This window comes from Physeter macrocephalus, chromosome 18, assembly GCF_002837175.3.
Source record: "Physeter macrocephalus isolate SW-GA chromosome 18, ASM283717v5, whole genome shotgun sequence".
In the NCBI taxonomy this organism is placed as follows: domain Eukaryota; kingdom Metazoa; phylum Chordata; class Mammalia; order Artiodactyla; family Physeteridae; genus Physeter; species Physeter macrocephalus.
This window is the reverse complement of record NC_041231.1, coordinates 49,219,239-49,246,925: the sequence shown is the minus strand read 5'-3', so window position 1 is coordinate 49,246,925 and position 27,687 is coordinate 49,219,239. Positions and strand designations below refer to the sequence as shown.

The 27,687-nt window shown below is 35.7% G+C and overlaps 1 protein-coding gene across 6 annotated transcripts in view; it reads right to left on the bottom strand.

Moving 5' to 3' along the window:
- Positions 1-27,687, bottom strand: part of NKTR (natural killer cell triggering receptor) — a 51,041-nt gene that overhangs the window by 15,758 nt on the left and 7,596 nt on the right. For 2 of the 6 annotated variants that reach the window (XM_007106759.4, XM_024132299.3), the window contains exons 3-10: positions 19,694-19,768; positions 19,014-19,121; positions 18,459-18,503; positions 16,609-16,696; positions 7,430-7,459; positions 6,758-6,903; positions 5,321-5,543; positions 4,724-4,879 (exon numbers count right to left, since the gene is read on the bottom strand). In XM_007106759.4, the coding sequence (XP_007106821.2) occupies positions 4,724-4,879; positions 5,321-5,543; positions 6,758-6,903; positions 7,430-7,459; positions 16,609-16,696; positions 18,459-18,503; positions 19,014-19,121; positions 19,694-19,768 (871 nt within the window). Of the gene's footprint in view, positions 1-4,723; positions 4,880-5,320; positions 5,544-6,757; positions 6,904-7,429; positions 7,468-10,604; positions 10,624-16,608; positions 16,697-17,602; positions 18,082-18,125; positions 18,154-18,458; positions 18,504-19,013; positions 19,122-19,693; positions 19,769-27,687 lie in introns of those variants that run through there. The other 4 variants (XM_028479668.2, XM_055080165.1, XM_024132300.3 and 1 more) reach the window with 4 other exon arrangements.

Genomic DNA, 27,687 nt, shown 5'->3' with positions numbered 1-27,687 from the left:
AAAAATTTTATTTATTTATTTATTTATGGCCGTGTTGGGTCTTCGTTTCTGTGTGAGGGCTTTCTCTAGTTGTGGCAAGCGGGGGCCACTCTTCATCGCGGTGCATGGGCCTCTCACTATCGCGGCCTCTCTTGTTGTGGAGCACAGGCTCCAAACGCGCAGGCTCAGTAATTGTGGCTCACAGGCCCAGCTGCTCCGCGGCATGTGGGATCTTCCCAGACCAGGGCTTGAACCCGTGTCCCCTGCATTGGCAGGCGGATTCTCAACCACTGCGCCACCAGGGAAGCCCTTTGCCCATTTTTAAACTGAGTTGTCTTTTTGTTGATATTGTTCATGCTTTTGGTGTCAAATATAAGAATCCACTGCTGAACTTAAGGTCATGAAGGTTTACCCCTATGTTTTCTTCTAAGAGTTTTATGGTTTTAGTTCTTATATTTAGGTCATTGACCCATTTTGAGTTAATGTTTGCATATGATGTGAGGTAGGGTCCAACCTCATTATTTTGCATGTGGAAATCCAGGTGTCTCAGCACCATTTATTGAAGAGACTATTCTTTCTCCATGGAATGGACTTTGCACCCTTATCTAAAATATAATGGCCATGCAAAGTTTGAATCTCAGCAACTAAAATTAGAATTTTTATCATCTTGGGCCAGTTATTTAGCTCTCTGAGCTTCAGCTTTCACACTTGTAAAACAAAGATAACACTTCAACTTACCTCATAGGGTTTTATACGAATTAAAGAGATAATGTATGAAAAACTGTTAGTTCAGTGCTTTGCATATAGTAAGGGCTTCCCCCCAGAGCAGGGTTCTCAAACTCAAATGCTGACAGGCAGGTAATGTAAATCAATGAAGTGGACACAATAGAATAGTTCACTTTCCACTTGATTATTCTTCCACTTGAAGAATAACAGTTCAAGCCCAGTAATACATTTCAACTTCTCTTGGTCAGGAGACAGCAGAGATTGGTATGAATAGGGACAGCACTCTGAGTAGCCACTAATTTTTGCCTTGCAGTGAAACAGAACCAATGTTTTGGAGGATTCTTCAATTTCTCAAGAGAAGACAAAAATCTGAATTTTTGTATGAGTCAACAATGTTTGATCCAGTATATGAGCCAATGGTGACACTGTTATGAGAGGTGTCATGAACCTAAGGAATATAATGAATCCAATTCTGGACACCTGGGAGCCAATTTTTAAAAATAAAACAATAATATGAAGGATAAATAACATAGGTCTATACTCCAATGTTTTCATGATCCACCAGTTTTCTCTTCTGCTACAGAGGCTCTCAGACCATGAGTAGGTCCCATATTTCAGGGTCTGAACCTCAATCATGGGGGCCCAGATATTGGATGTTCTCAGTGTGTCCACTATGCCCATCCTCTCGGAGACTCACACTGCTCACCTAATCCACACGCCACTGAGGTACTAACCAGAGGTCAATATAATAAATGATATTGGGAAAAAAAAATCCAATGGCCATAGATGTATGGGTTTATTTCTGGACTCTCAATTCTATTCCATTGGTCTCTATGTCTATCCTTATGCCAGGTACCACACTATTTTTTTTTGAATTTTATTTTATTTTTTTACACAGCAGGTTCTTATTAGATACCACACTATTTTGATGACTGCAGCTTTGTAGTAAATTTTGAAATCAGGACATATGAGTCCTCCAACTTTGTCTTTCTCCCTCAAGATTGTTTCGGCTATTTGGGACACCTTGCAATTCTATACGATATTGGACATTGACTTTTCCATTTCTGCAAAGTCTACTGGAATTTGACTGAACCCATAGCTCACTCTGAGTAGTACTGACATCTTAATATTAAACCTTCCAATCCATGAACATAGAATGTCTTTCCAGTTATTTAGGTTTTAATTTCTTTCAGCAGTATTTTAGATATATACCTATAGTTTTCATTATACAAGTCTTTCACCTCGATTTAATTTATTCCTAAGTATTTTATTCTTTTAGATGTTATTTTATGGAATTACTTTCTTAATTTCCTTTTCAGATTGTTCATTGCTGGTTGTTAGTAAGTGTTATAGAGGCATTAGTTCATTTAATTCTCATAACAACACTATGAGGTAGGTACTATTATCATCTTCATTTTAAAGACAAAGAATTTTAAGATTAAGAGGTTAAAAATGTTGCCCAAGGTCACGGAAAGAAATGAAACTTGACTCTTATAACCATTTTATAGGGTTTTCCCAACCGGGAATCTGGCTCCAGATAAACATACAATATTACTATAAGAGAACCTTGACTAAAAAGTATATTATAGTCTTTTCAGTCATTTCATATTCATGACATCATTTGATTCTCACATGAGAGATGTAATAGGGACTCTTGGCAGTCAACTGTTAACCTCGTTTTCCTCATGAAGACAAAGCACTGAACCAAATGACGTGCCTATTAAGTGTTCGGCACAAATTAATGTTCACCTAGGAACCTTTTAGATGCTGATCCAATGCTGCCACCCTCTACCTCCTCCCCACAACATTCTGATTTAATTTGCTGTATGGCCCAGAAAATGGTATTTTTAAAAGCTTGCCAAATTACTCTGAAGTGCAGGTGAAGATGAGAACAAGTGAATTAGAGCAAGTGTGGAACCCAGCTTTCGCTAAGTGAATTATAAGTGATAATGAGCTTAACTGCTGGTAAATTCAGTAAGGTGGCAAGCTCACTAAGGTTGACAGCCCGTTTCTTATCCTTGCATACCCTGCATTCTTAGCACACAATTCTAGCTCCCAAACAACTGATCAAATCTCAAACATTCTAATGAAATAGATCAACTTGCTATCTTTGTATGACACAACTACCTGCCAATTATGATTTAAAATAATTCTGCAGAATATAACTTCCAAAGATGTTATGTAACCAAAGAAGAGTGATGACCAAATAAACTTACCAGCAATATTCAACCATAAATACAAGACAGTGGTATAAACTACTTTAAAAATACCAAATAACAGGGGTCGGCAAACTTTTTCTTAAGAAAAGAGTCCAAGAGTAAATATTTTAGGATTTTTAGGCCAAGAAGAAAATTAAGATAACTATGTAACAAAAAGAAAACAAGTCTTCACAAATGTTTTATCAATGAAATTCAAAAGTATCATTTTTTGTGACACAGATCTACTAAGGAGAGGAGTGGAATTCTTTTTTAGGGAGAATAACATTTCACTTCATTTAATTAGGGTTCAGTATCCCCTATCAAAGCAGATAATGTTAATACTGTTCTTCTGGTAATGCTGATCTGTAATGAGATTTTTACATACTCCATCTCTGAAAATATCTTTCCACACAGATGGATTATATGTGTAGCACCTGAAATACTGGAGAGTTATAACTGCATCACTGTGATGTGTAGTGCATTGAATAGCATATAAAGCGATGAGAGCACCACATACAAACTCTCTGTAACTCCTTGATTCTGCTGCCCAAGAAAAACAGTGAACAAACGGATGTGGCTGTGTTCCAGTAAAATTTTATTTATGGACACTGAAAATTGAATTTCATGTAATTTTCACATGTCACAAAATCTTATTCTTCTTTTGATTTTTTTCCACAAACATTTAAAAACATAAAAACCACATTTAGCTCATGGGCTGTACAAAACCAGGCAATAGGCCGAATTTAGCCCATGGATGACTATAGTTTGCCAACCCCCGCTAAAACTGACCTTTCAAGTTTCCTACTTTCTGAAAACCAAATGGATTTGATCAATGAATGGTGTCTTATATTTTCAGAAAGAAGGATCCCACTAAAATTTGTTCACAATGAATAGTGTCTTATATTTTCAGAAAGAAGGATCCCACTAAAATTTGTTCACATTATATTATATATAATAATATAATTAACAGCAAAACTACTGATACCTTACAAAGCTCACTAAAAAGGTTTACACAACTGTCATAAAGAGAACATCCAATTTTTAAAAATAAAAACATCAGTATGTGAAGCTATTAGTTCAAAGATACATCCCATTTCATAAAAGCTTTTTAAAATGAGAAAATACAGAATTTTAAAATATCTAATGAACTAAACAATAACCACATGTAGAGACTTGACTGTGAACAGGGACATGTGCATAACTTCTCAGGCTTCAATATTAACTCTTCATAGGAAACTTGTCAATTACACCAACCACTTTATGGTATTTCTATTCATACATTTCCCTTAACAATTCTAAACTTGAGCCTAACACACAAAATACATTAATTACTATTTTTTTGAGACCAAATCTAAAGCTACATGTTAGCTTTTCCAGTATAGAGGATTTATCACTGAGCAAGTTAACAACAGTAACATATGGGACTAAATTTTATCCCGTCATCATGCAATAATTTTGCACTATAAACTGGAGTATGTTTTATCACTCGATTGGATCCAAAGAGTTCAACTAACCCTCTGTTCTGACAACCAAAATCTCACCTCTAATGAAAGCCCAAGTAAATGAGATTGGTAATGAAATCTTTCCAGATCTCCACTAAGAACTTCTCCCCTATCAACTTGCCAAAACCCCCTCTCTCTACTAGCAGAATATGAATTTTGAAAGGTAGGGTACATGTCATTTACGAATCCAATATCTCCCCCAGTATATTTCAAAGTGCTCTGACTATGGGTCATGCTCAATAAATGAGTGTGGACCTGCAATGAGCTGACAGAATCACCAGTCAGAGAAACAAAAACATGTAGGTTAATTGTCCTTACGGTTCAGGCTCCACTGTGACAAGAGGCATATCTCTTCTTAGTAAAAATCGGTTCTCGGGCACTGGAGGAATCTCTTCTGGGCGCACCACAGGCTTTTCCCTTTTAGCATTTGAATCGATACACCTTTTTTCATTGGTATCACTCCTCTCAGAGTGACTTAGAGAGAACAAACCGAATCACCAATTAAGATGTGTAATGTCTGCATTTTATAATATTATTAAATAATATATTATAACAATATAATTAACAGCAAAACTACTGATACCTTACAAAGCTCACTAAAAAGGTTTACACAACTGTCATAAAGAGAACATATAAAACATCAATGCAGTGAAAAAGCCACAGCACTAAAATTCTGATAAGAATTGCCAAATGATCCTTTTTTCTTTTAGGGACTATTTTCATCTGCAAACGCATAAATCTTTGATATGAAACATCTGTGCTACCCTTGATTTGCTAGATTTCAATTTAAAGTCCACAAAATGCTATCCTTTTCAACAATAGGTAACAAAGCTAAGTTTACAGAATCACACATACTTTCCCCATTCCAGGGTGTTTGTTTTTTTAGGTAAGACTACCTTGGTGTTTCGCACTTACCCTTTCGGGCTTATTATATGTTTATTCCTTGGCTCTTCTGAACTGCTTGCTTCCTTTTTTCTCTTTTTAGAATGTTTAACTTTTGGCCTCCTCTTATGTTTCCTTCTTCTGCTTCTCTCATGTTCAATTTCACTTTCTGAGGATGATTCTGAAGAGGAAGAGGAATTGGAAGAGGAATCCGAGACTTCTGAATGAGTTGGTTTCTTCCTTTTTTTCTCAAAAACTTTTAAGAAATATTAAAAAAAATATTAGTACTGGATTTCAGTGCCTAGGTTTCAGAGTAAAAAACATGATTACCAAGTATTATAAAACATGTTTTGTATAAAGAAAACTAAAAACAAAATTTATTTTTTTTAATTTTAATTTTTTTAACATCTTTATTAGAGTATAATTGCTTTACAATGAATGGTGTGTCAGTTTCTGCTTTATAACAAAGTGAATCAGTTATACATATACATATATCCCCATATCTCTTCCCTCTTGCATCTCCCTCCCTCCCACCCTCCCTATCCCACCCCTCTACGTGGTCACAAAGCACTGAGCTGATCTCCCAGTGCTATGCGGCTGCTTCCCACTAGCTATCTATTTTACGTAAAAATTTAATTTAAATAAACTTTTTTTCTCAAGTTGATAATACAATTTGCTGGTGAGATTGTAAGGTAACAAAGCCCTCATGAAGTCTATATTCTAGTTGGGTCAGAGAAGAAAATAAGCAACTACATAATATGACAAATGATAAATGCTAAAAGAAGGGAGAAGTAAAGGCAGGGTAAAGGGAATAGGGAAAGTCGAGGTAATTTAAGATAACATTTGAGCAGAGACCTGAAGGAAGTGAGGGAGGGGGTCATGCAGGTATCTGAACGAAGAGTATTCCAGAGAGAAGGAACAGCCAGCACAAATTCCTTGAGTGATTGGCATGTCTGAATAAAGGTCAACGTGGCTGGCAAGACAATGAATGAGGGGAAAGAGATTAGAGAAACAGCAGAAAGCCAGAATCCCTTACAGACCATTGTAAAGACTTTAGCTTTGGCTGATGGAGAGGGAGCCCTTGGAGAAGATGGCTCTGGTTGCTGCTGAGGACTGTAGCGGGTCAAGAGTGTAAGCAAGGAGACCAGTTAGAAAGCTATCATTGCTGAGAAAAGATTACAGAGGAGCAAGGACAGAGCCAAAGTGAACAGTAATGAGGCTATTGCTATCTTGTAAAAGATACCTGGGTTTGGACCACGCTGACAGCAGGGGAAGTAAAAAGAAAAGGTCAGATTTGAAAAGATTCCCTGATGGGTTGGATACAGGGTATGATATAGAGGCATTAGGGCTATTGCTATACTACTCGTATGAGTTTCTTCCGCTTCTGAAATCTAGGAGGCATCTTTAAGTTGCAGTCTTCAACATGTGTTACCTGTATCCTAGCTCCCTCTACCCCCAAAACACTCTTACCGTCTTTTGTTGACTTTGTGGCAAGCACCCCACAGTCAATAACTCGCACATCTGCATAAGGTCTACTTGCAGCATCAGTTTTCAGATTTTCAATTTGTTCGATTACTTCAAAACCAGAAATAACTAGTCCAAAGACAACATGCACCCTGTTGCAATAAAAATTCAAGAAAAAATGGTTTTGACGATAATTAAGCCATGAGCAGTAATCAAGACAACTGTTATCAATGACATATCCACAGACCTGAAAATAAGAGTGAAGTGTTTGATGTATGAAGCAACTAGAAGGGAATTAGAACTTCTGCTTCATAAAAGGAAAAATAAAAAAAATCTCTAACTGGGCCTTAGTTTTCTGCCTTAAAAACAATGGTTCTTAACTATTTTATAGTGAAGAGTCTGATAACAATCAGATTGCACTTGATACTCAGACACCATCCTTATAGGGTCACTCAAGAGCGCATGCCTGAGAAGTTCACCCATGAGCCTACGCAAAGAGCCCTTCAGAGACATGAGAGGTCTCAAGACTACTGCACCCTGTGATCCTTAGGAAGAGCTCGGCTATGAGAGATTAACCCAGAGATCAAGAGCGCCCCCTTGATGGTTCACCCATGGTCTAATCTGTCTTGGATTGGCCACCCAAACACCTCTCCAAGATAAAAAGAACATAACTCTTACCCATCCAGGTGTGGAGCAGGTTTTGTGGTACTGTGTAACAAACATCAACATAAAGAAGATGGCAAAAACCAGGTGTTCAGGTGAACAGAGCAGAAGGGTTTAAATCACAGCATATAGAGGACAAAGAGGTAAAGATAAAAAGATAGGGGAAAAAGTTAAACATGATACACACCTGAACTTAATAAGCTTAAAAACAGCAACAGTAGTCATTTTACTGATTAAAAAAAAAAAAAACCCTCAAGATTATAATGAATTACAAACTCATATCTCTCTCCAACATGAAGACTATATATGTATACATATATGTGATATAGGTTTGAAATACACAGCATAAATATACATTAAAATTAAAGTTATTCTCAAATCCAAAACAATAACAACAAAAACAAACTCAAAATTTATCAAGATAATTAAACAAGAATAAAAAACACCTAGCCATTTGCTTATGGAAAGAAGTGTGATTGATTAACACTTAACACTTGCCCCACATACTTAAATGAATTTTTCTATCCATTATTTTTCATACTGAGTCAGTCTGTATCTTTTAGGCAGGCAGATGGAGGTAGGCCTCAGGAGTCCTGTCTTCAGAACTTCCTGCCCCTCTTCCTTCACCTAAGGTGACCCTCTGCCACTCACAGCAACTCTGAAAATGCAGTAGGGAGCAAACCTTCAATCTGCCAACACTCTGACAGCAAACTAAGTAATCATGGCATTACAGACACTTTAAATTTCTATGGCACAGAAAACACCCAACCGGCTGCTTCTATAGTCACAAACTGGCAGTCACTCTTGGGAAGTCTTATGGGGTATATTTGGTTAAAATGTTTTGAACCCAAGCTAGTTTTCCCATAACACTTTCACAGATCTTCAGACTACGTGAATTACAGTGGGAAAAAATTCAAAAGCAGATAACTAGACTCAGAAATATCTATCACAAACATCTTAGTTTATAAGAAAGAGAAATAGTATTTGAGAGAAAGGTCACTGGATTATCAGGCCATGTTAAGGCAGTCAATTGTACTAGAAGCTCCCTTACCAATTTTTATACTCATTTTAAGGCAATTCTAAGAAATGTAAGTCAGTAAAACACAATTTTAACCTTCACAACAATGTTAAAAATCATTATTCTACCAGGAAATGTAACACTTATACTTACATTAAGAATATTCAGTTCTGTAAAAGCACTACAGAATTTAGTTTTAAAAAATTAAAATATTGGGCTTCCCTGGTGGCGCAGTGGTTGAGAGTCCGCCTGCCGATGCAGGGGACACGGGTTCGTGCCCCGGTCCGGGAAGATCCCACATGCCACAGAGCGGCTAGGCCCGTGAGCCATGGCCGCTGAGCCTGTGCGTCCGGAGCCTGTGCTCCGCAATGGGAGAGGCCACAACAGTGAGAGAGGCCCGCGTACCACAAAAAAAAAAAAAAAAATTAAAATAACAACTCAAGAAGTGCCAGAATTTTAAAGGGAATCTTGAGTTTTAAAACCACTAGTCTCAAATTTTCCTTAGAAGATTGAGAAGTGGTAGTTTAAGCCAATGTAACAATAAAAATGAATAAAAACAGGCAGAAGAAAGAAGAAAAAGAAAATCTCACGAACTGGTGAGTCACTGACGCTTAAATCATAAAACTAGCATCCCGAAATTATCTTGGACAAGAACTTTAAGATAGAATTGTGCTTCCCATAATTAAAAAACTTTACCAAGCACAGTAAAGATAGTAAGAAATTAGTACATACGCTAGACAGTGATTCCACTGTATGAAAGATGGAAAGAGGTAAAAATTTTAAAGGTAAAAATGTTCTACAATATAACGGATCAGGCTCAAACATGCAGTAGTGAAAACAATGATTTATTGATTAGATATATTCCTCTTCCTTGGTCCTTTCTCTCACAATTCTGAGATATTCTGGTAATGGGGAAAAGCCTACAGATCGTCTTAAAACACAAACAACCCAATTCAATTTGCATCCTGGCTAACAGGAGTGCTATGAAAACCACCTTAGAGCAAACCTTTGGAGCAAATAGTGAGATTACAACATCTGAGCTAACTGCAGTGATGCAGCAACATAATACTTGAAACTCGATTTGAGGATAGAACCTTTATGGACAGATTCAAGTTTTGTTTTTAATTCAAATGAAAACTGAAGACAAACTTGGTCCTTTAGTGCAGTAGTGAAGAAAACAAATGAAGGCAAGAGCAATTCTTTCAAGGACAAATTTCAACTGGCCGACTGTACCTCAACTGGTGGAAATAATTAAGTCCATTACTCGCATCTGCAATTCAGGACGCAGAAGTACAAATTTATGCTTTAATTGGGTTAGACTACATAATAAGAATACTGAAAGTATCTTAACAAAAGCCCCCTGGGGTTCTCCACCCACTCTAAGAGTAGAAATTCCAATGTAAAGCAAGCTTGCTGGCACTGGGCTGATGGGCAGGTGGAAATGATATGCTCAGTCCAAGCCATTCAATTCTACTAAAATGGGCAAAGAGATCTCATCCCACCAACTCTTAATTGTATTGCCATTTCAAAACTATACAGCTGTGAAGACCCAGGCAGTGGTAACATATGCTCAGTAAGACCTTAAGGCCAGAGACTATCATAAATATATAAGTTTATACATGCTTATGAAAACATACCTAAAGGAGAAACAACCACAAGAACATTTCAAATTAGAAAAGCTTTCAATATTTTCACATTTCCATTTTCTCCTGTCACTCAAACACTGATTTTTCTAGTTTCCCTCACCTATGAATCTGCTTTAAAAATATATGCACAAGGGTTCATTTAAACCTTGTAAATCTTAGAAACTGAAAAGTATCACTGTTACTCCAAAAAACAATCTATATATATATTTTTACCATTATCAAAGCAGCTTTCGGCCTTATACAGAAATTAACAGTTCTGTACTGAAATGAGATCTAAACCGTTATATACAATATAACCCACCCCCCAAGATGTATGGGAACGTGGTGGTAACAAGCCACTGAAATTAAAATTATACTTCCCAGGATTAACCATGAACAATAAAACACACTTGTTTTACATGTACTGCTGCCACAGATCAAGCAGAAAGTTTTTTTTCTTAAAATGGTTCAATGCACATAACAATAGGATTAAAGAGATAAAGGCAAAGAAAGAAAAAGAGAGAGCCTTAGAGTAATGAGACATTACCTTTGGAGCGCACGGTGTAACACTCTTTCTGTAAATTTTACACAAAAATGGCAAGAAATAAATTGTAATACACTTTTAAGACAAGACTGAATCTATGTTTTAATATCAATATAACTTTGAAATTAAATACTTTCAAGTTTTATGCAAAGCAAGAAAGCTTTTTAAAAAGGAGGGCTCTAAATTTTCTTTCACATAGGATATGTATGTAGAGATGAATTATGTTTAAGAAAAGCATTGTGGTTGAAGAGGGAATCTGCTCAGGTCCCTAATATTTTAACACCAGAGTGTGAATAATAGCTAGAAACAAAACATATATCGCTTTACAAATCACAGAAACTGGCTAAGTCATCAACTAACATCCTTCTCAAAACGAGAATAATGTATCCTGAATACATACATAAATAAAAAATCTGAATGCCCAGGAGCAGTTACTAGCAGTAGAAATCAAAAATTTCAATGGAAAGAACTGAGTTAAGAGACTTAAAACAAAATTTCAGGGAACTTTTTTTTTACTAATTCACTTCAAACAATTAAAGTACCTTTCATGTTTCTACATTTGAAAGCTTTTTTGGTCACACATCAAAACAGATTACCATCAGGAGTTAATGACCAAATGTTTAGACTGTAGTTTCTGTTCACTGCCATTACATACACTCTTATAGTTGTTAAGGAGCTGAAAATAATAATAAAATAATAAAGCAGCATACCTAGAATTTTAAGGATCTTCTCAAAAGATAAAAAGGCAAGAGAGATATAAGTATAAGAAAAAGTATGCTGTCAAATCCTGGCCACAGTACTTTCTTTTCCTGTCTAATCTCTGATTTTCTCCATTATGAAAATTTTTTGTTCAATGAATATACACTGTCTGACCAATTTTAATTCGATTAAACTTTAAACATATCTGTTACTATGCAGACCAAAACCTGTATTACATACAGTTGACAAAATTCTTTATAGGGGTTTTGGATATATTAAATCTTGAAATATTTAAAAATAGCTTTAATTTCTTATAAAGGCATTGATACATGAATTACTGTAAAAAAAAATGTTTCAAATAATGTGGTGTTTCCAAAGAATGTTGTAAAAAAAAAAAAAAGTGACTCTAGTTGTAAAGTAGTATGAGAGAAGGAAACAAAGACAACCTATTTCTGTCTTAAGCAGGCTTTAACATGCAATTTTTCCCTTCAACTCCTGAAACTATCACACCTGTAAGAGGCACCAAATTGTACAGAGTGACAAAGCTCATGTAAGGGCAATGGAAACTAACCAAGCCATGTTACAGTGTTCTACCTATTGTTCCATAAGTCACCAAAATAAAACAGCTTTAAAAAATTCAGCACTAACATTAACATAATACACACCAAACACCATGAGATACAAAATTCCTTCCAGGTTACTAACACAAATGTCACACAAACACTAAGTAATATGAAGACTGGATGTTAGGGATGACACTTGATATCCAGAGACGATGGATTATGGTTAAGTGTCGTGAAATCTGTTCATGAAAAAATCTTGAAATTAACATATGAAGGTACTACCCCCAAAAAAGTAAGGAAAAAAGCCCGAAATTCTCAGGTTATTAACACTTACTAGCATTTCTTCTCACACAAATTCATGAATATGTGGAGGGAAAAAGATTTCTACCCCAAATCTACTTTTGCTACCCCAAAATATCAATATAGCTTTATAAAGCCCTTAAAACCAAACCACCCCTCAACTTCCCTTGCTCTGCTACTCTGAAACCATCAGCACTTCTCTCCCATTCAGGTAAGTAGCCATTCTTAAATGACATAGAATATATCCTAGAACTTATGTTTTCCTCCCGCAGTTCTATTTATGACTGTTAAAATTCAACACACACTTTTTGTTTAAATTTCAAAGTTTGACTTTTCGACATTATCTTATTTTCTTGTATTTTTATAATTATCATGACCACTGACAGTGGCCAACGACAAAGCCTGATCTCCAAGGCTCTGTGGGTCTTTTCATTCCCTGGTTGTGATATGAGGCCTGCACAGACTAAGCCAAGGGAGACGAGAGCAACCGCCACTCCAACATGTTCTAACAGCAGCCGATGAAGAGACTGCAGCTGATTTAGGCAAGATGAGCCAGTTTCTTTGCAGCACGTTTCAGACTGATGAAAATTAAGCAATTACAACTATTTCCTTTAGGAGAGACAATATTTGCATATAAATCATTCCACATATTCAGAAACTTAGGATCAACCTAAAAAACACTTTCTTCCTTTTATGTCTGCATTTTCACACCAAAATGTTTACTTTATATTTGAAAGTGGGGTAGATACTTTACAGAAAAGGAAAAACAAAACTAACTCAAGGTATATAGTTAAGTAAGACTAGATACAAGGCTTCCTGATAGCTAGGTTAGTGCTCTAAACCAGGAGAATAGCTATTTAATACAAAGCTATAAATCACCTAACTAATCTTTTTAATGACTATGCAACATTTTCTTTATCCTTTTGATGAATGAAAATAAAGACAATGAAAATCAGAGTCAGAATTAATAGACTGTCATGACTGACAGCCAAAGGAAAAGAAAAATGCTTTCCTATGTGTCATATTATTCTCCAGCAATGCTTGAGGTGTCTAAAACTTACTAAAATTAAAATAAATTCAGGGGAATTCCCCGATGGTCCAGTGGCTAGGCCTCTGCGCTCTCACTGCCGAGGACGCAGGTTCAATCCCTGGTCAGAGAGCTAAGATCCTACAAGCCACGCAGTGAGGTAAATAAAATAAAATTAAATTAAAATAAAATAGAGTAGAATAAATAAATAAATTCAGAGCAGACCGGTCAATAAACCTATGTAGCTTACAGTGTGCAGCATTCTCTTTCTAGCTATCAATTTCTTTAGGATTATGAGTAAAACTCCTATAACCTGGGCTGCATATGTCTTTTCTTCCTTACTCACCATTATCTATAGAACAAAGGATCTCTAAATTCTTTTCTGGTCTAAAACTTTGTAATCCTATAGCTTTTACTGTGGCTTCTTCCTAGTCTTTGGCCTAAAAAATAAATAATAATAAAAAGGACCCAGTTAACTTGGTTACTACTCTGGTCCCAGTTCTCTGAATTCCTTCAAAAATAGCTCAGCATGAACAAACCATTACTTCTTCAGTGATTCATGGGTATAGTGCCATATTTCACTTCTTTCACGTTTCTTAAGAAGTACTATTCCAAAAACAATTAGTTTTCTTCTATTTAGGCCCCTAAAAGCAAAATCACTATGACTAATATAGTAGTAGATATAAGTAGTTACTGCAAAAATTACTAATAGCTTTATAGAAGATAATCTGGTTTTTATCACACACATAATTTTTCCACCCAAAGAAAGCAATATATACAAAAATATGTTTAATAAGATGATGTATATGCCTTAGGAAGGGGAGGTTTTAAATGTTTTAAGTAATGAAGACAATAGTTATTGCACAAAGCACAATAGTTATTCTTGAGCACAATAGTTATTGCTCAAGAATTCTTGAGGAACATTTTGCTCAAGTACCCACACTAACTGCATCAGATTTACTCCTTAGAATTACAAGGTAACAGATTTTATAACATAAACTACAAATACAATTTTGCAAGGATATGTTAAAAGTCCTTATTAAGCCTATAAAACTGGAACTATAAAGGCAGTTCTTGGCATTTTATGATACATTCTCACACTACCCTTTCTTTTTCAGACTGCTGAACTGCTGCTCAAGGTGCCACAGGAAGAGCTGTGGGAGGAGGATGAAAGGCAGAAGCCACCCCTGGGAAGCCATCAGACAGCTCAGTGACTATCAACCCTCGGAACCTCAACTTTTAGAGTGATTATCTGTGGTCATCTATACAATTTGGAGATAGTACATTATACTTTTTTACTACTTCCAATTCCAAAAGGATTTGGGCTTGTAAGACATAGACTTTCAAAGATATTTCTTTCATGGGCCACCATCTCCATTTTACCTATCCCTTCTATAAAAGCAAAGAAACATTTTGTTTAGCAAAGTGAACATAGTTTTATTTTATCCTGCAACCCCTGAGGAATTGGTACTTTTAGCTCACATAAAGAAAAGCACACGCATAAAAACTTCTTAAAAAAAAGAGAGAAGGATTTTTTGTGAGTGCAAAAACGTTTACTTCCAAGATTGCTTTTAACTGAAAACTCATTTCCAGAAGTAAATGTCAAACTAAAAGTAGAAAATTTTCTTTCAATCACAAGTTCACAGTGATTTTAGTGCCATCTACAATCAGTTAATTATGAAAACAAGGTTAAAAAATTTAATACTAATTTACAGATGTTAAAATTTTAATTTGGTATTCCTTGTCAAAAAATAGTCTAATGTAAAATTAAGCTACGTAGAAAACAGACATGGCTTTAATTTTATTTGATACTAAACATTTCTAGAAAAGACTTAAGCAAGTACTAAATAACATAAAAACAAGATATTCTAAATTTTTTGAAGAGAGAATCTCATATACTGGATTTTAACTAATGTATGTAGGTGCACGGGTTTTAACTCTAACATTTTCTAAATAAGCTAATTAGTATATAACAATGAGAAGAAGCTGCTGCTACCTGATAAATAAAAATTTAAATGTACTGATATAAAAAAGGAAATCTAAAAGAAACTTTAGAGCCCTCAGATGGTAGCTTTTTGACCAATGAATCGTTAGTTTATCATGTTCACAGTTCAGATAAGCTTAAAAATGGAAATGGGAAACCTCAATCAAAGAGTAAACAGCTTCTACATCAAGTTTTTCAAAGTATTTCCCCCTACTTTTTTTTTTGGCCCTCAAGGAGGTTAAGAATTGAAAAATACTCTAGTAAAGTAGTGTAATAACTAATACTCTATGGGATCAAAACAAGATACAGGAATAACTGTTTTAGGCCTTCCTTTTTTCCTGCACAACTCCAAGCATTATCATCTTCTATCAGCTTTCCATTTTTAGGACATTCTTAGGAACAGAATGCCCCTTATCTGAACTTTATCAGATCATGTTGGAATCTATTTTTCACACAAACTTAAAGTGTGAGATTTATTTTATATGAATAATTTACTCCTTTAAAGACAGGGAAGCGCCATTCATACTCACCCATTCAGAAAGATGACAAAATTTTTTTCTGGTAAACCATGGAAAAATATTTCTCCAATATACATAGCATAACTGCAGAGATTTACTTCCAATCAAAAGCATTAAACTCCATGCTAGCCAATTATCTTTCATATCTTATATCATGGGATTATAATAAAAATAGGTTTTGGAGTAGCTTTAGATAAGAATATAACTAAAAGTATGCCAAAAGTCTTTCAGATGAGAAATAAGTAAGGTTTTGGTTGTGTATACACGTACACCTAAAGGTGTTTGTTTTTTAAATATCAAATTCAGCATTCTGAAGTTTTCTAAGTGATAATAGCGTAAACTTTGGTGGAAATGATAGCAACATTGGGTTAATTCAATTATGCACAGAGATCTCACAAAGTTTAAGATTGTTAACAATGCTGGCTTAACACCAAATCATTTATCTCTATACAATGTCAGAAAACAATGGCACCTCTCTCAAACTGGTTCAAAGAACAACAGTTAGAGAAAAAGCAACCATACTATGGTTTACTCAAACCAACTGCTTTCCATGCCAAGGGCACATCCAGTCCTAGTCATGGACAAGTTTTAAATGTTCATCAAGGGTTTATGTTCCAATCCAGATTTGGTAATCTGAGCCCCCAAATTTGTTAAAAGTCAAAGCCAATTTCTTTTCTTAAGATGACAACATATTTTGAAAATAATTTACATCTTTAAGTTACGCCTTTTAAGTACCATTCTTCAAATCCAGGATATATGCTTACCACTGAGGCTGTTAGAGCTTACCAATTACTATAACATAACAAAACCCAAGTTGACAGAATCTAGTATTAAACTTGGTTTAACGATACCATCTTTCTCATGAACAGCGCTTCTCTGTTTAGAAAAAGCTCATCTCTGAATTATGCCTACTCACATGAAAAACTGGGAACCATTGGTATGTTTCCCTCGATTTGCCATTGACAAAAGGAATGCTCTGTCATGTTTGAGAATAAAGTTTTCATCTGTTTGAAGAAAACACAAATTTGTCAGTGTACAATTATAAGTCACTTTTAAAGTGCAATGTTCAAAGTAATAAATAGAAAGCAAAGGATGAAATTCCTCTTCTGGTCAGTACAGATACTTGACTGAATACTTTGAAAAAAATTCTTTTAACTAATCAAATAACAAAAGCATAAAACAAAAACAAAAACTGCTACTTATTGACTATTTAGCCTTGAGAAAAAGAACATATATTTAATACTTTTATACAAACAGCCTTAGAACAGTCACTTTTAGCAGTAACATACTTTGGCTAAATGATGTTTAAACTATTAACTTTCAGGGAAAACTAGCACGAAAATTTCAGAAAAATCTTTACAGTAAAGCTCATTTCCTCCAAATTTCCAATTAACCTGCATAATGCACTATACATGGGAGTTTAATAATCCTCTTATGTGCTTAATTTCTATACGGTAAATTTATTACTCAATTCAATCGATGCTAGACTATGAAATCAAAAACCAAAATATTACAGTAAGTTAAATTGTAGGGACATGCCTAAATTAAATTAAGTTATGTAGATTCTTTCTAATCAACAGGATCAAAAATTATCTAAGGAAGCAAGTCCTGTAAATACAAAAATTTAAATGGCAAAATACAATTTTTAGATACACAAATATCTGCCACAGGGAACAACCACATTACAGTGGCCTACAGCATTAGTTTCAAATTGTTACATGCTAATAGAACCAGCTAAAGAGCTGTTTCCTACTAGCTCAAAGGAAAAACTCTGTCATAAAGATCACTTAGAGATGGATTTAATTCAGAAATATCCTGAAAACTAATTTAAATTTCCTTTTAACACTCATACAAACAAATCTTTCTTTGAAACAAACAGAAACATAGAAAACTTTAAAAAAAAAGATTACCTTGGGAACAGGCTTCTGAAAAAGTAGTAATCCATTTTCCCCCAAAAGAAATATAAAAGACTATTATAACACTGAAGCTATCATGGCATTAAAACCTAGTAATATTGGATCCCATTATATATTTCCGCAACTGACTTTTCTAAGGCTTTTTGGGGCAAGTGCAATAGTTAGATTTATGCAAATACTACTGTAGGAAAAAAACACAATCATATAGCTCTAGTATACAAAAGAAAACATACAAACCTTTGAGAAACGAAGAAATACCAAATTTTATTCAAAGAAATTGCTTGGCTTAGAGAAAATAAACATTAACTAGACTCTTTTCCCTGATGTGGAAATAATAACCCATCGGGAAAAGAAAAGAAGATACAGATGCATGTATGAAACAGTATACAGAATTTTCCAAGTCTTCAAGCAATATAAGAAATCCAGCCACAACCTGACCCAGACTGTCCATAAATTTATTAGGAAGGGTGCAAGGGAACAGAGTTGGAGTTTGTGTTACTGAGCTTCGTTCTCTTACCTTTTCATTTTGCAAAAGACCACATTCTCTATAAACAAAAGAATATGTTGACAGTTTTAGGCAGGAAGATAGGAGTTTTCATGTATATAGTTGCCTAACCTCCATGCTGAAAGTCATGTTTAACCATAAAGTTAGCCTTAATTAATCTTGTCAATTAAGTTATATATTACAATGTAATTTATCCCCAAGTTCATGCAAATAAAGTATTTTCATGCAGCATTAGTTTCATGCAAAAAGTGAACTATAAGTAAACCTCTTCTCATTAAAAGTACATGATCAAACTTGCTTTAATATCAGAACTGAAACAAAAGACCATAAAATATTAAGCCTTACCTTTAAAATATCCACCATAAATTGATTCTCCACCTTTTCCATTACCTGAAAATAATGAGCTACATTAAACAATAATGAAAACTAAAAATATACTAATACACATAAATTACTTTTTATGGTTTCAATTTGCTGAAGGTGTAATTACTGCAGAGGATAAAAATTCTAAGACTCCTCAATTAACCTCAGTTTTAAACTATAAATCCAATCCCATTATAATATAAACTATTTGAAAAATTATCTCCATAAGCCACTTATTTCAAACAGCAATCACACCAACAAAATTCTAAAAGAATAAAAACAACTGAACAGTACTTTGGCATTCACTGTAGAGTATTCACCAAGTAACTGTATTAAAACTGCATAAAAACAAACCAAAAAAAGTCTTAGTATTTTGCTTTTTATACATTCTTGGCCTACAACATTCATTCATCCAACAACTATTCACTGACCACCTAATATTTACATCATACTGTGACACTATATTTACAATTAAAGGTAATAATGAGATGCTTTAGAAACTGACAGAGTTATTAAGAGCATAACTTTTAGCTCTACCTTCACTGAAGTCCCCACCCTGAATCATAAAGTTTTTAACCACACGATGGAATGTAGAACCTTTATAACATAACTTCTTCCCAGTTGTTTTCCCAAGGCCTTTCTCCCCTGGAAAAAAAAAAAGAAATGAAGTTTAGCTACAAACATATCCTTCCATGGAAAGCACCATCCAATTAATCCTTTGTCAAATCCCTCCCTTGTGTTGGGCACTGTAAGAGATAAGTAACATCATAAATGTTTTTCCTCATTTTTTCTACTTTAAAAAAAATATAAATCCAATTACATGCAACAAAGAACAATCTCATTATGTTCTGCTTCTCTATCTTCTGATTCTAAATTTCTTGTGAAATCTGGAATGCTAAATTTGTTCAAAGTACTAAAATCTGTAAAATTCTACCAAAGTAAGTCAGTTTTGAATATTCTATTATTTTATAAACTACAATGGATAAAGATTTCATTACATATGGTGGTACTTCCTTTTTCATTTATGAGACCATTTCTTTCTCCTCTCTTCCCTTTAAGAAATGCTTCCCTAACATCATATCAGTGAAAATAATATTTTTTATTTGCTAAACTCATTTCACAGATCATTACTTTTTAAGGAAAATATATACTCTGTTAAGCAAGGTAAAACTGTAAGCCAGGACTTCTCATTGGAAATAATTTAATAATTCATTTACCTGAGCATAGGCAAAGGAAGTTTTTGCAAGTTTTTGGACATATATCTGAAAAGAGCTGAAACATAATGCGACCAACTGAAATAAAACACATGAAAAAAAGGTAAGCAAGTTGATTAAATATATCATATTTTATATGGGAGAAATAAATAGAATTAACAAATCAAAGGGTCCATTTTTGTAATTCATTTTAATTTTTTAAGAGATTCAACAGGAAAGAATTTAACTAGGCAATACCAACTAACGAGAACCCCACTCTATTAGCATTAGGATTCACATGCAACCAAACTGATTTCAGCCCTAAAACTGTAGGATTTTAAGTGCCTTTTAAAGGGACCTTATATTATTAGATTCCTTATAGTACATCTCCTACCTGAACTATTAATCTTCTTTAAAAATACTCTCGAAGGACTTCCCTGGTGGTCCAGTGGTAAAGAATCCATCTTCCAATGCAGGGGACACGGGTTTGATCCCTGGGAACTAAGATCCCACATGCCGTGGGGCAACTAAGCCCACATGCTACAACTACTGAGCTCGCACACCTCAACCAGAGAGCCCGCGTGCCGCAAACTACAGAGCCTATGGACTCTGGAGCCCGCACGCCACAACTAGAGGGGAAAAACCTGCACGCCATAACTAGAGAGAAGCCCAAGAGCTGCAATGAAGACACTGTGCGCCGCCACGAAAGATCCCACGTGCCTCAACGAAGATCCCGAGTGCCACAACTAAGACCCGATGCAGCCAAGGAAAAAAAAATACTCTTGATAATAGTTGTCTGATTTATGCTTGAACCCCTCCAGTGATGAGAACATCATATCATAAGATAGTCATTCCGGGCAGTACTGTTAGAAGAAAGTTCTGTCCTCTACATCAGCTTTTTACCTTTATGAAAAAACTGTTTACAGACAACTTCCTGAACTGCCACTCACAACTAAAACTCACATTCTATTCCTGAGAGAGTATAAAGAGAATAGGTATGGTTCCTAAAAACTAACCAACAAACAACCCTACAATAAACAGGAAATGAGAAGGAGCAAGTCTGAAAATTCGATTTAACTATGCCAATAGAGAAGTGTTTCACAAACCTTTTGGTCTCAAGACTCCTTTATACTATTTTTTTTCTTTCTTTTTTAAAACTTTTAATTTTTTTAGTTTATTTAATTTTATTTTTTATTTTTCTTATTTTTATTTTTTTGGCTGCATTGTCTTCGTTGCTGCGCATGGGCTTTCTCTAGTTGCGGCGAGTGGGGGGCTACCCTTTGTTGTGGCACACGGGCTTCTCACTGTGGTGTCTTCGCTTGTTGTGGAGCATAGGCTTTAGGCACGTGGGTTTCAGTAGTTGTAGCACACGGGCTCAGTAGTTGTGGCACACGGGCTTAGTTGCTCCATGGCATGTGGGAATTTCCTGGACCAGGCATCGAACCTGTGTTCGCGCATTGGCAGGCGGATTCTTAACCACTGCACCACCAAGGAAGTCCCTCCTTTAAACTCTTAAAAATGATTAAGCTTTTAAAATGTGGTTATATTTATTACTTTTTACTGTATTATAAATTAAAACTCAGAAACTTTCAAAAAACAATACACAAGCATACATTCCATCAGCTGTCAGAGTGGTGACATCATCACATATTGTGTGATCTCTGGAAAACTCGACTTGTGAATGAGAGTGCAAGAGGCAAATTACATTATTCTAAAAATGGTTTTGACTTTGCATACCTCCTGAAAGTGTCTCAATAAAATAAGAAATGGAATTTTGATTTATAATCACTTTCTTGAGTTCCCTTTCCCTTTATTCTACAAAATCTTTTCCATTATGAACATTTGTATATACTCAAGGAGACCTGTGGAATAAATCAAAATTAACTGTGGACCAAGCATAAGTCATTTTCAGTACAGACACAGAATGATTTACTGTGTATCACTATGATTTTAATTTATTCCTGGCCATGTGAGTCAGTTCCTCTGAGGACAAAACAAAGCTACTGCATAAGAGACAACCTTAAAGAATAAAAAGTGGGAGATGGAATCATATAAGGAGACTTTCCCAAGTCAACAGTGCCAAATGGAGTACTGGAACCAAACTTTAAAGCAATTTCAAAACCTTCTAGCTGATCTTGATACCTAAAGGAATAAAGAAAAAGGTAAGAAAAGAAAGCAAAAAGGAGGACAGCAATGTATCTAAAATCATTTCAGAATTTTAAAAACTGCATGTAATATCAGTAATATTAAATACTACTCTTTATATTTACATGGAAATATTTTACCAGTGTGATAAAAGTATTTCCATCACTCTTCATAAATCCCTAAGAAATGGCTGGCTAGGTGGGTGTCAAGTTCAAAATCATCTAGCTTTGCAAACTAGAACATATTTAGATCTTTGGAATCCCTTTAAGATAGTTAATTTTCAGAATAAAAGATATAATCAAAACAACTGAAACTTTGCCTTTTCTTTTAGGACTATAGCAATAGTAACTTCAATATCATGGGGTTTTTTTGCTTTGTTTTTTTAAAAAAATTAATTAATTTATTATTTGGTTGCACCGGGTCTTAGTTGCAGCAGGCAGGCTCCTTAGTTGCAGCACATGGGCTGCTTAGTTGTGGCATGTGAACTCTTAGTTGCATGTGGGATTGATCCCAGGCCCCCTGCATCGGGAGCACACAGTCTTATCCACTGCGCCACCAGGGAAGTCCCTCAAGGGTTTTTAAAAAAAATCTTTAATGCCTCCAAGTGAAAACTGATGAAAGTTTCAAATATTTTTAGTTTCTCCTTTACAGATGATTAGTAGTTATGAACACTCTAGTGGTACAATACATATGAAAACAGTTATATGTGATTAAATTTCCAGGTCTAATATTCAGAGAGGGATATCTAACTACAATGATTTTTTTAAAAATGCTCACCTCTAATATCTTACCCTCTAACCTGATGAAGAAAAGAAATTTCTATTGACCTCTCATTCTCATGGGGCAGGGGTTAGAGCAGAGGTTTTGTCTTTCCCATGGCATTGTGTTTTTAAGAGCAAAAGAAAAAAACCGAACAAAACCAAATTGTTTTGGGCTCAATACCATGGTGCAATGTTAAAAACACTGTTAAAGGCTCTAAAGTAAATGATGTACAAATCAGAACTGTAAAATATCATACTGGACAGCTAGTTCATCCACCAACGTCAGAATTTCCTTTGCAACGACACTGACAGGTGTCAGTGTCAACAAAGGTAGAAAAATAACAGAAAAGCACAGGGACTCAAACAGGGGTAGGAGGAGAGAATTAGAAAAGGAACAGCCATCTTATGTTTAAGGTAGAAAAGGAAACAATCTTTGTATATTTCACTTGGCATTTTGAGGCAAAGAAAGAAAAGGAAAAAGGCCGTGCTAAGAAGTGAACTTTCTTCTCTCAAAGTCCCCATAAAAATCCATATGAATTTGCCTTCAAGACCTTTCAACCAGGCCTGGTGTTATTACTAGGATTCTCTGGGCCCTACTTCTAAAAAAATAAGGAGAAGTGGGGGAGCACACTCTTGCTTACAGAAATGGAAACAAGCCTTTTCCCTAAAATTCAAGATGAGCTCAGTGCTCGAGCTCATGCTCATGCATGTGCACTAATTAAAGCAACTTAAAAAAAAGTGTGTCATATACTGTGCTAGGTTCTTTACAAATACAGGCAGTTCTGCAATAACGACAGAACTGAAAGAAACATTGCATTATCCAAAAAATCACATATAAAGACATCTGTTTCCATGGGACAATAGGGGTTGGGGACAAGGGAATTTCAGGTCATAGTAAAAATGATTTTTTTCCTTAAGAGTATCAATAATAAAGGCATGTTTTTAGTTATAAGAATATGTTATAAAACTTAAACAGCATTGAGGAAATCCTACAATTGATCACACCTCACTCTGGCCTTTCTCAGTACTGTCATTAGCATAATCCTTCTTGTGGTCTTCCAAATTACTATTAGGACAACAAGAATAACTCAGAATAGCAGTGCTGTTCACAGTTCTTCTCTTCCATGTCACTAGTTCCCCACCTTGTTATCTAATTGTGTCACAACACAAACGGTATTGCTCCTTAATGAATCTATCTATTAGAATAAATTCATTTTACAAAAACACGATCTGTAAGACAGGTGGTTGTATTATTTAATTACTTTCCAAGAACCTTATTATGCAGGCACCATTGCACTGAAGTCCTATTAATTTATGAGTGTATAAAAAGGGGAGAAATCATTTAAATAGTGCAGACCACTGCATCCAGTCACTGTATTCATGAGCTTATGACCCAGGGTGTGCTTGAGATGGGAGATTCATTTCTCCTGTTCCCTCAGTACAATTCAGATCTCAAATGCTCGTTCAATCTCAAAGTAAAAGCTATCTTGAGTGTGAGTCTAAAGTTTAAAGGGTAATTTGGAATACAAGCAAATTTCACTGTACTGCTATCTTTAGAACCACAATAACAAAACTCTATAGTATTTCCATTTACAAAGAGGTCAAGTGGCTTGCCCAAGGTCATAAGCAGTACTCAAACATTTGTCTTCCTCTTTACTTAAAACTTATTTCTCGGTTTCAGTTCCAAATACTTTACAATGTTTACTAAGAATACATTTTTAAAAAAATAAATTTATTTATTTATTTTTGGCTGCGTTGGGTCTTTGTTGCTGCATGTGGGCTTTCTCTAGTTGCAGCGAGCAGGGGTTACTCTTCGTTGCGGTGCGCGGGCTTCTCATTGCGGTGGCTTCTCTTGTTGCGGAGCACGGGCTCTAGGTGTGTGGGCTTCAGTGGTTGTGGCTCGCAGGCTCAGTAGTTGTGGCTCACAGGCTTCAGTAGTTGAGGCACGCAGGCTCTAGAGTGCAGGCTCAGCAGTTGTGGCACACGGGCTTAGTTGCTCTGTGGCATGTGAGATCTTCCCTGACCAGGGCTTGAACCCATGTCCCCTGCATTGGCAGGCGGATTCTTAACCACTGTGCCACCAGGGAAGCCCTACTAAGAATACATTTTTTATTCAGTTTCTTCAATTCACGTGAACCTTGAGCAGTAAAGTTAAAACACCCATTTCAATGATATTCCCATTTTATCCATTTTGATAACTTGCCAGGATTTTATAATATTGCTCTGAGGCCCACATAAAGCAAAATTCTAAAGTCAAGCATTCCTTTAAAGAAACACTTTGGTTATCACTTTGGAAAACCAACTTTAAGCCTCTGACAAATACGAAATAAGTAATGTTCTATTTAAAAAGGGAAGGCGGGGGACTTCCCTGGTGGCACAGTGGTTAAGAATACGCCTGCCAATGCAGGGAACACGGTTTCGATCCCTGGTCCGGGAAGATCCCACCTGCCACGGAGCAACTAAGCCCGTGCGCCACAACTACTGAGCCTGCGCTCTAGAGCCCGTGAGCCACAACTACTGAAGCCCGCGCGCCTCAAGCCGGTGCTCCGCAACAAAAGAAGCCACCACAATGAGAAGCCCGCACACTGCAACGAAGAGTAGCCCCCGTTCGATGCAACTAGAGAAAGCCCACCTGCAGCAACAAAGACCCGATGCAGCCAAAAGTAAATAAATAAATAAATTTTAAAAAATAAAAAGGGAAGGAGCTGTATTCCTCTAAAATGTCAATGTCATAGAGACCAAAAAAAAGGCTATGAAAAAGAAGGATAAAGAGACATGACAGGTGAATGTAATATCTGATGCCAGACTAGATTCTGTATTGGAGGGGAAAAATGTTATAATTGACTTTTTAGGCTAACTGACAAAAATGGAATACAGAGACAGTAGATTAAAGTATTGTATCAATGTAAATTTATGAAGTTGGTAACTGCATTGTAGTTATGTAGGAGAATATCCCTATTCTTTTCTTTCTTAAAATTTTTAAAATGTCTCTTAAGACTCTTTTAATGAATATCCCTATTCTTAACAAATATTCACAAGTATTTAGGAGTAAAGAGCCATGATGTGGGTGAACTGCAAATGGTTCAGAAAAAATTGTGTGTGTAGAGAGAGAGAAAGAGAGAGATTAATAAAGCAAATGGTATAAAATGTAAATAGGTGAATCTTGGTAAAGAATAGATGGGCATTCTTTTTCCTATTTTTATTTTTCAACTTCTTATAAATGTGAAATTATATCCAAACAAAAAGTTTAAAACATCTGCAGATAAAGCTCAATGCTTGAGTTCTATGAAAGCATGTGTCTATAAGAGCAGTTCTCAAACTTTTTGGTCTCAGAATCTCTCTATACTCTAAACAATTCCTGAGAACCTTAAAGACTTTTTAATATGGGTTATTTTAAATAATTTACATTTTCAAATATGAACAAAAAATTTAATGAGTGTCATTGTTTTACATTTTTGCAAATCTCATTAATGTCTAGTGTAATAGAAGATAGATTTTCCTATCTGCTTCTGCATTCAATCTGTTGTGTCATCATATGCCATGCAGCCTTTGGAAAATCCTACTGGATACAAACAGAATGGGAGTGAAAAAAATGGGGGTTTGACTCCTCCTGGCCTCATGACACCATCTCGCGGTTTGAAAACGAAAGGTCTACACCATTATACTACTATAATGTAGTGTATTACAACTATAATTTATTTTAAAATACCTTACATAGACATTCTCATATAAAGTAATCAGGTGAGTTTTAAAACTATACCTTAGGCCTCTAAGAAAGAAACACCCTTCAGGGGTGATAAATCAAAGGCCGTACTCCAGAGGTGGCTTTTAATACTGCTTTTGCTATCTTTATTTCTAATCAAACAGAGGCCTTGTAATTAGCAAGATGAATGTTAGAAATGGGTTCTTATTGGTAAATTAGTGATGTTTGGAACATACAGACTGAATAAAAACATTTGGAGATAATCCATACCCTTCCATTAACAGGACATATAAATCTGGAGTCACCCTTTGGCGTGGAACCTAAGGCTGGGTCCACCAAAAAGGTCCTGGGTCTAGTCAAGATTTTGGAGGATTCTGGTGCAGAACACTAAAAGATTCGCATGACAATTTTCAAGACCAGAAATCTTTCACATAAAAAGTGCTTGGAGCACTGAAAAGGACAGAACTGGGACTTCATCAAACTTACAGAACTGGTTATATGACTTACTTGCTTGCCAACATCTACATGTGGCAAATGAGACTTGCTTTTACTGTGCCCTGGTAGCAAGGTTCTGACAAAGGCAATCTATAGCCATCACCTAACTTATCGGTGACTCCCCGATATACTCTAAAAAGAACTTAATGGCCATTCTTAACTGAACTGGCTTAAATCAGTTTGCAATAGATATCTAAAATCTGGTCCCCTGGGCTCCAGTACTCCATTTCTTGATACAAGATCTGAATAAGGCAAGTAAAAGGCAAGTTTCTGAGGCATCAAAGAAGGAAAAACAAGATTCCTACTTCATGTCTGCCCTGGAAGGTACTCAGTTTAACCAACCACTAACAACCATAGAGAGAAGTAGCATTTAACCAAAGAAGGGTGGGCCTACCTGTCAGAAAAATAAAGTTGTCAATGAGAATTTCATATCTATACTTCCAAACTGGGTATCGTATTTCACACAAAAAGCTAATACTTTCAGAAAACATGAATTTATTTGTAAAGACGATGAGAAAGGATTGGCTAATTTCTACCAGTTAGGACCTTTAAAAAATTTATAAGGAATTCTAGGTTCAGTCAAGATGGAGTAAATATACCCCGCCCTACCTTTCTTATTGAATGCACCTAAACAACCTTGGACAGAAAGCATGGAACAATTACCTAAGGACTGAAAGATAATGGTAGTAGGCATTGGGGAAGGACATAAGAACACAAAAGCCCACCAAATTGGCAATGAATTTTGTTTTTGATTTTCATCCCATATCTCTTGGCCTGGAATCAAAAGCAATCTGAAACCTGGAACTGCCCACTGGGTACAGAGAGAAAGAGCTCTAAGAAAAGCCCTCTGGGCTTCCCTGGTGGCGCAGTGGTTGAGAGTCTGCCTGCCGATGCAGGGAACATGGGTTCGTGCC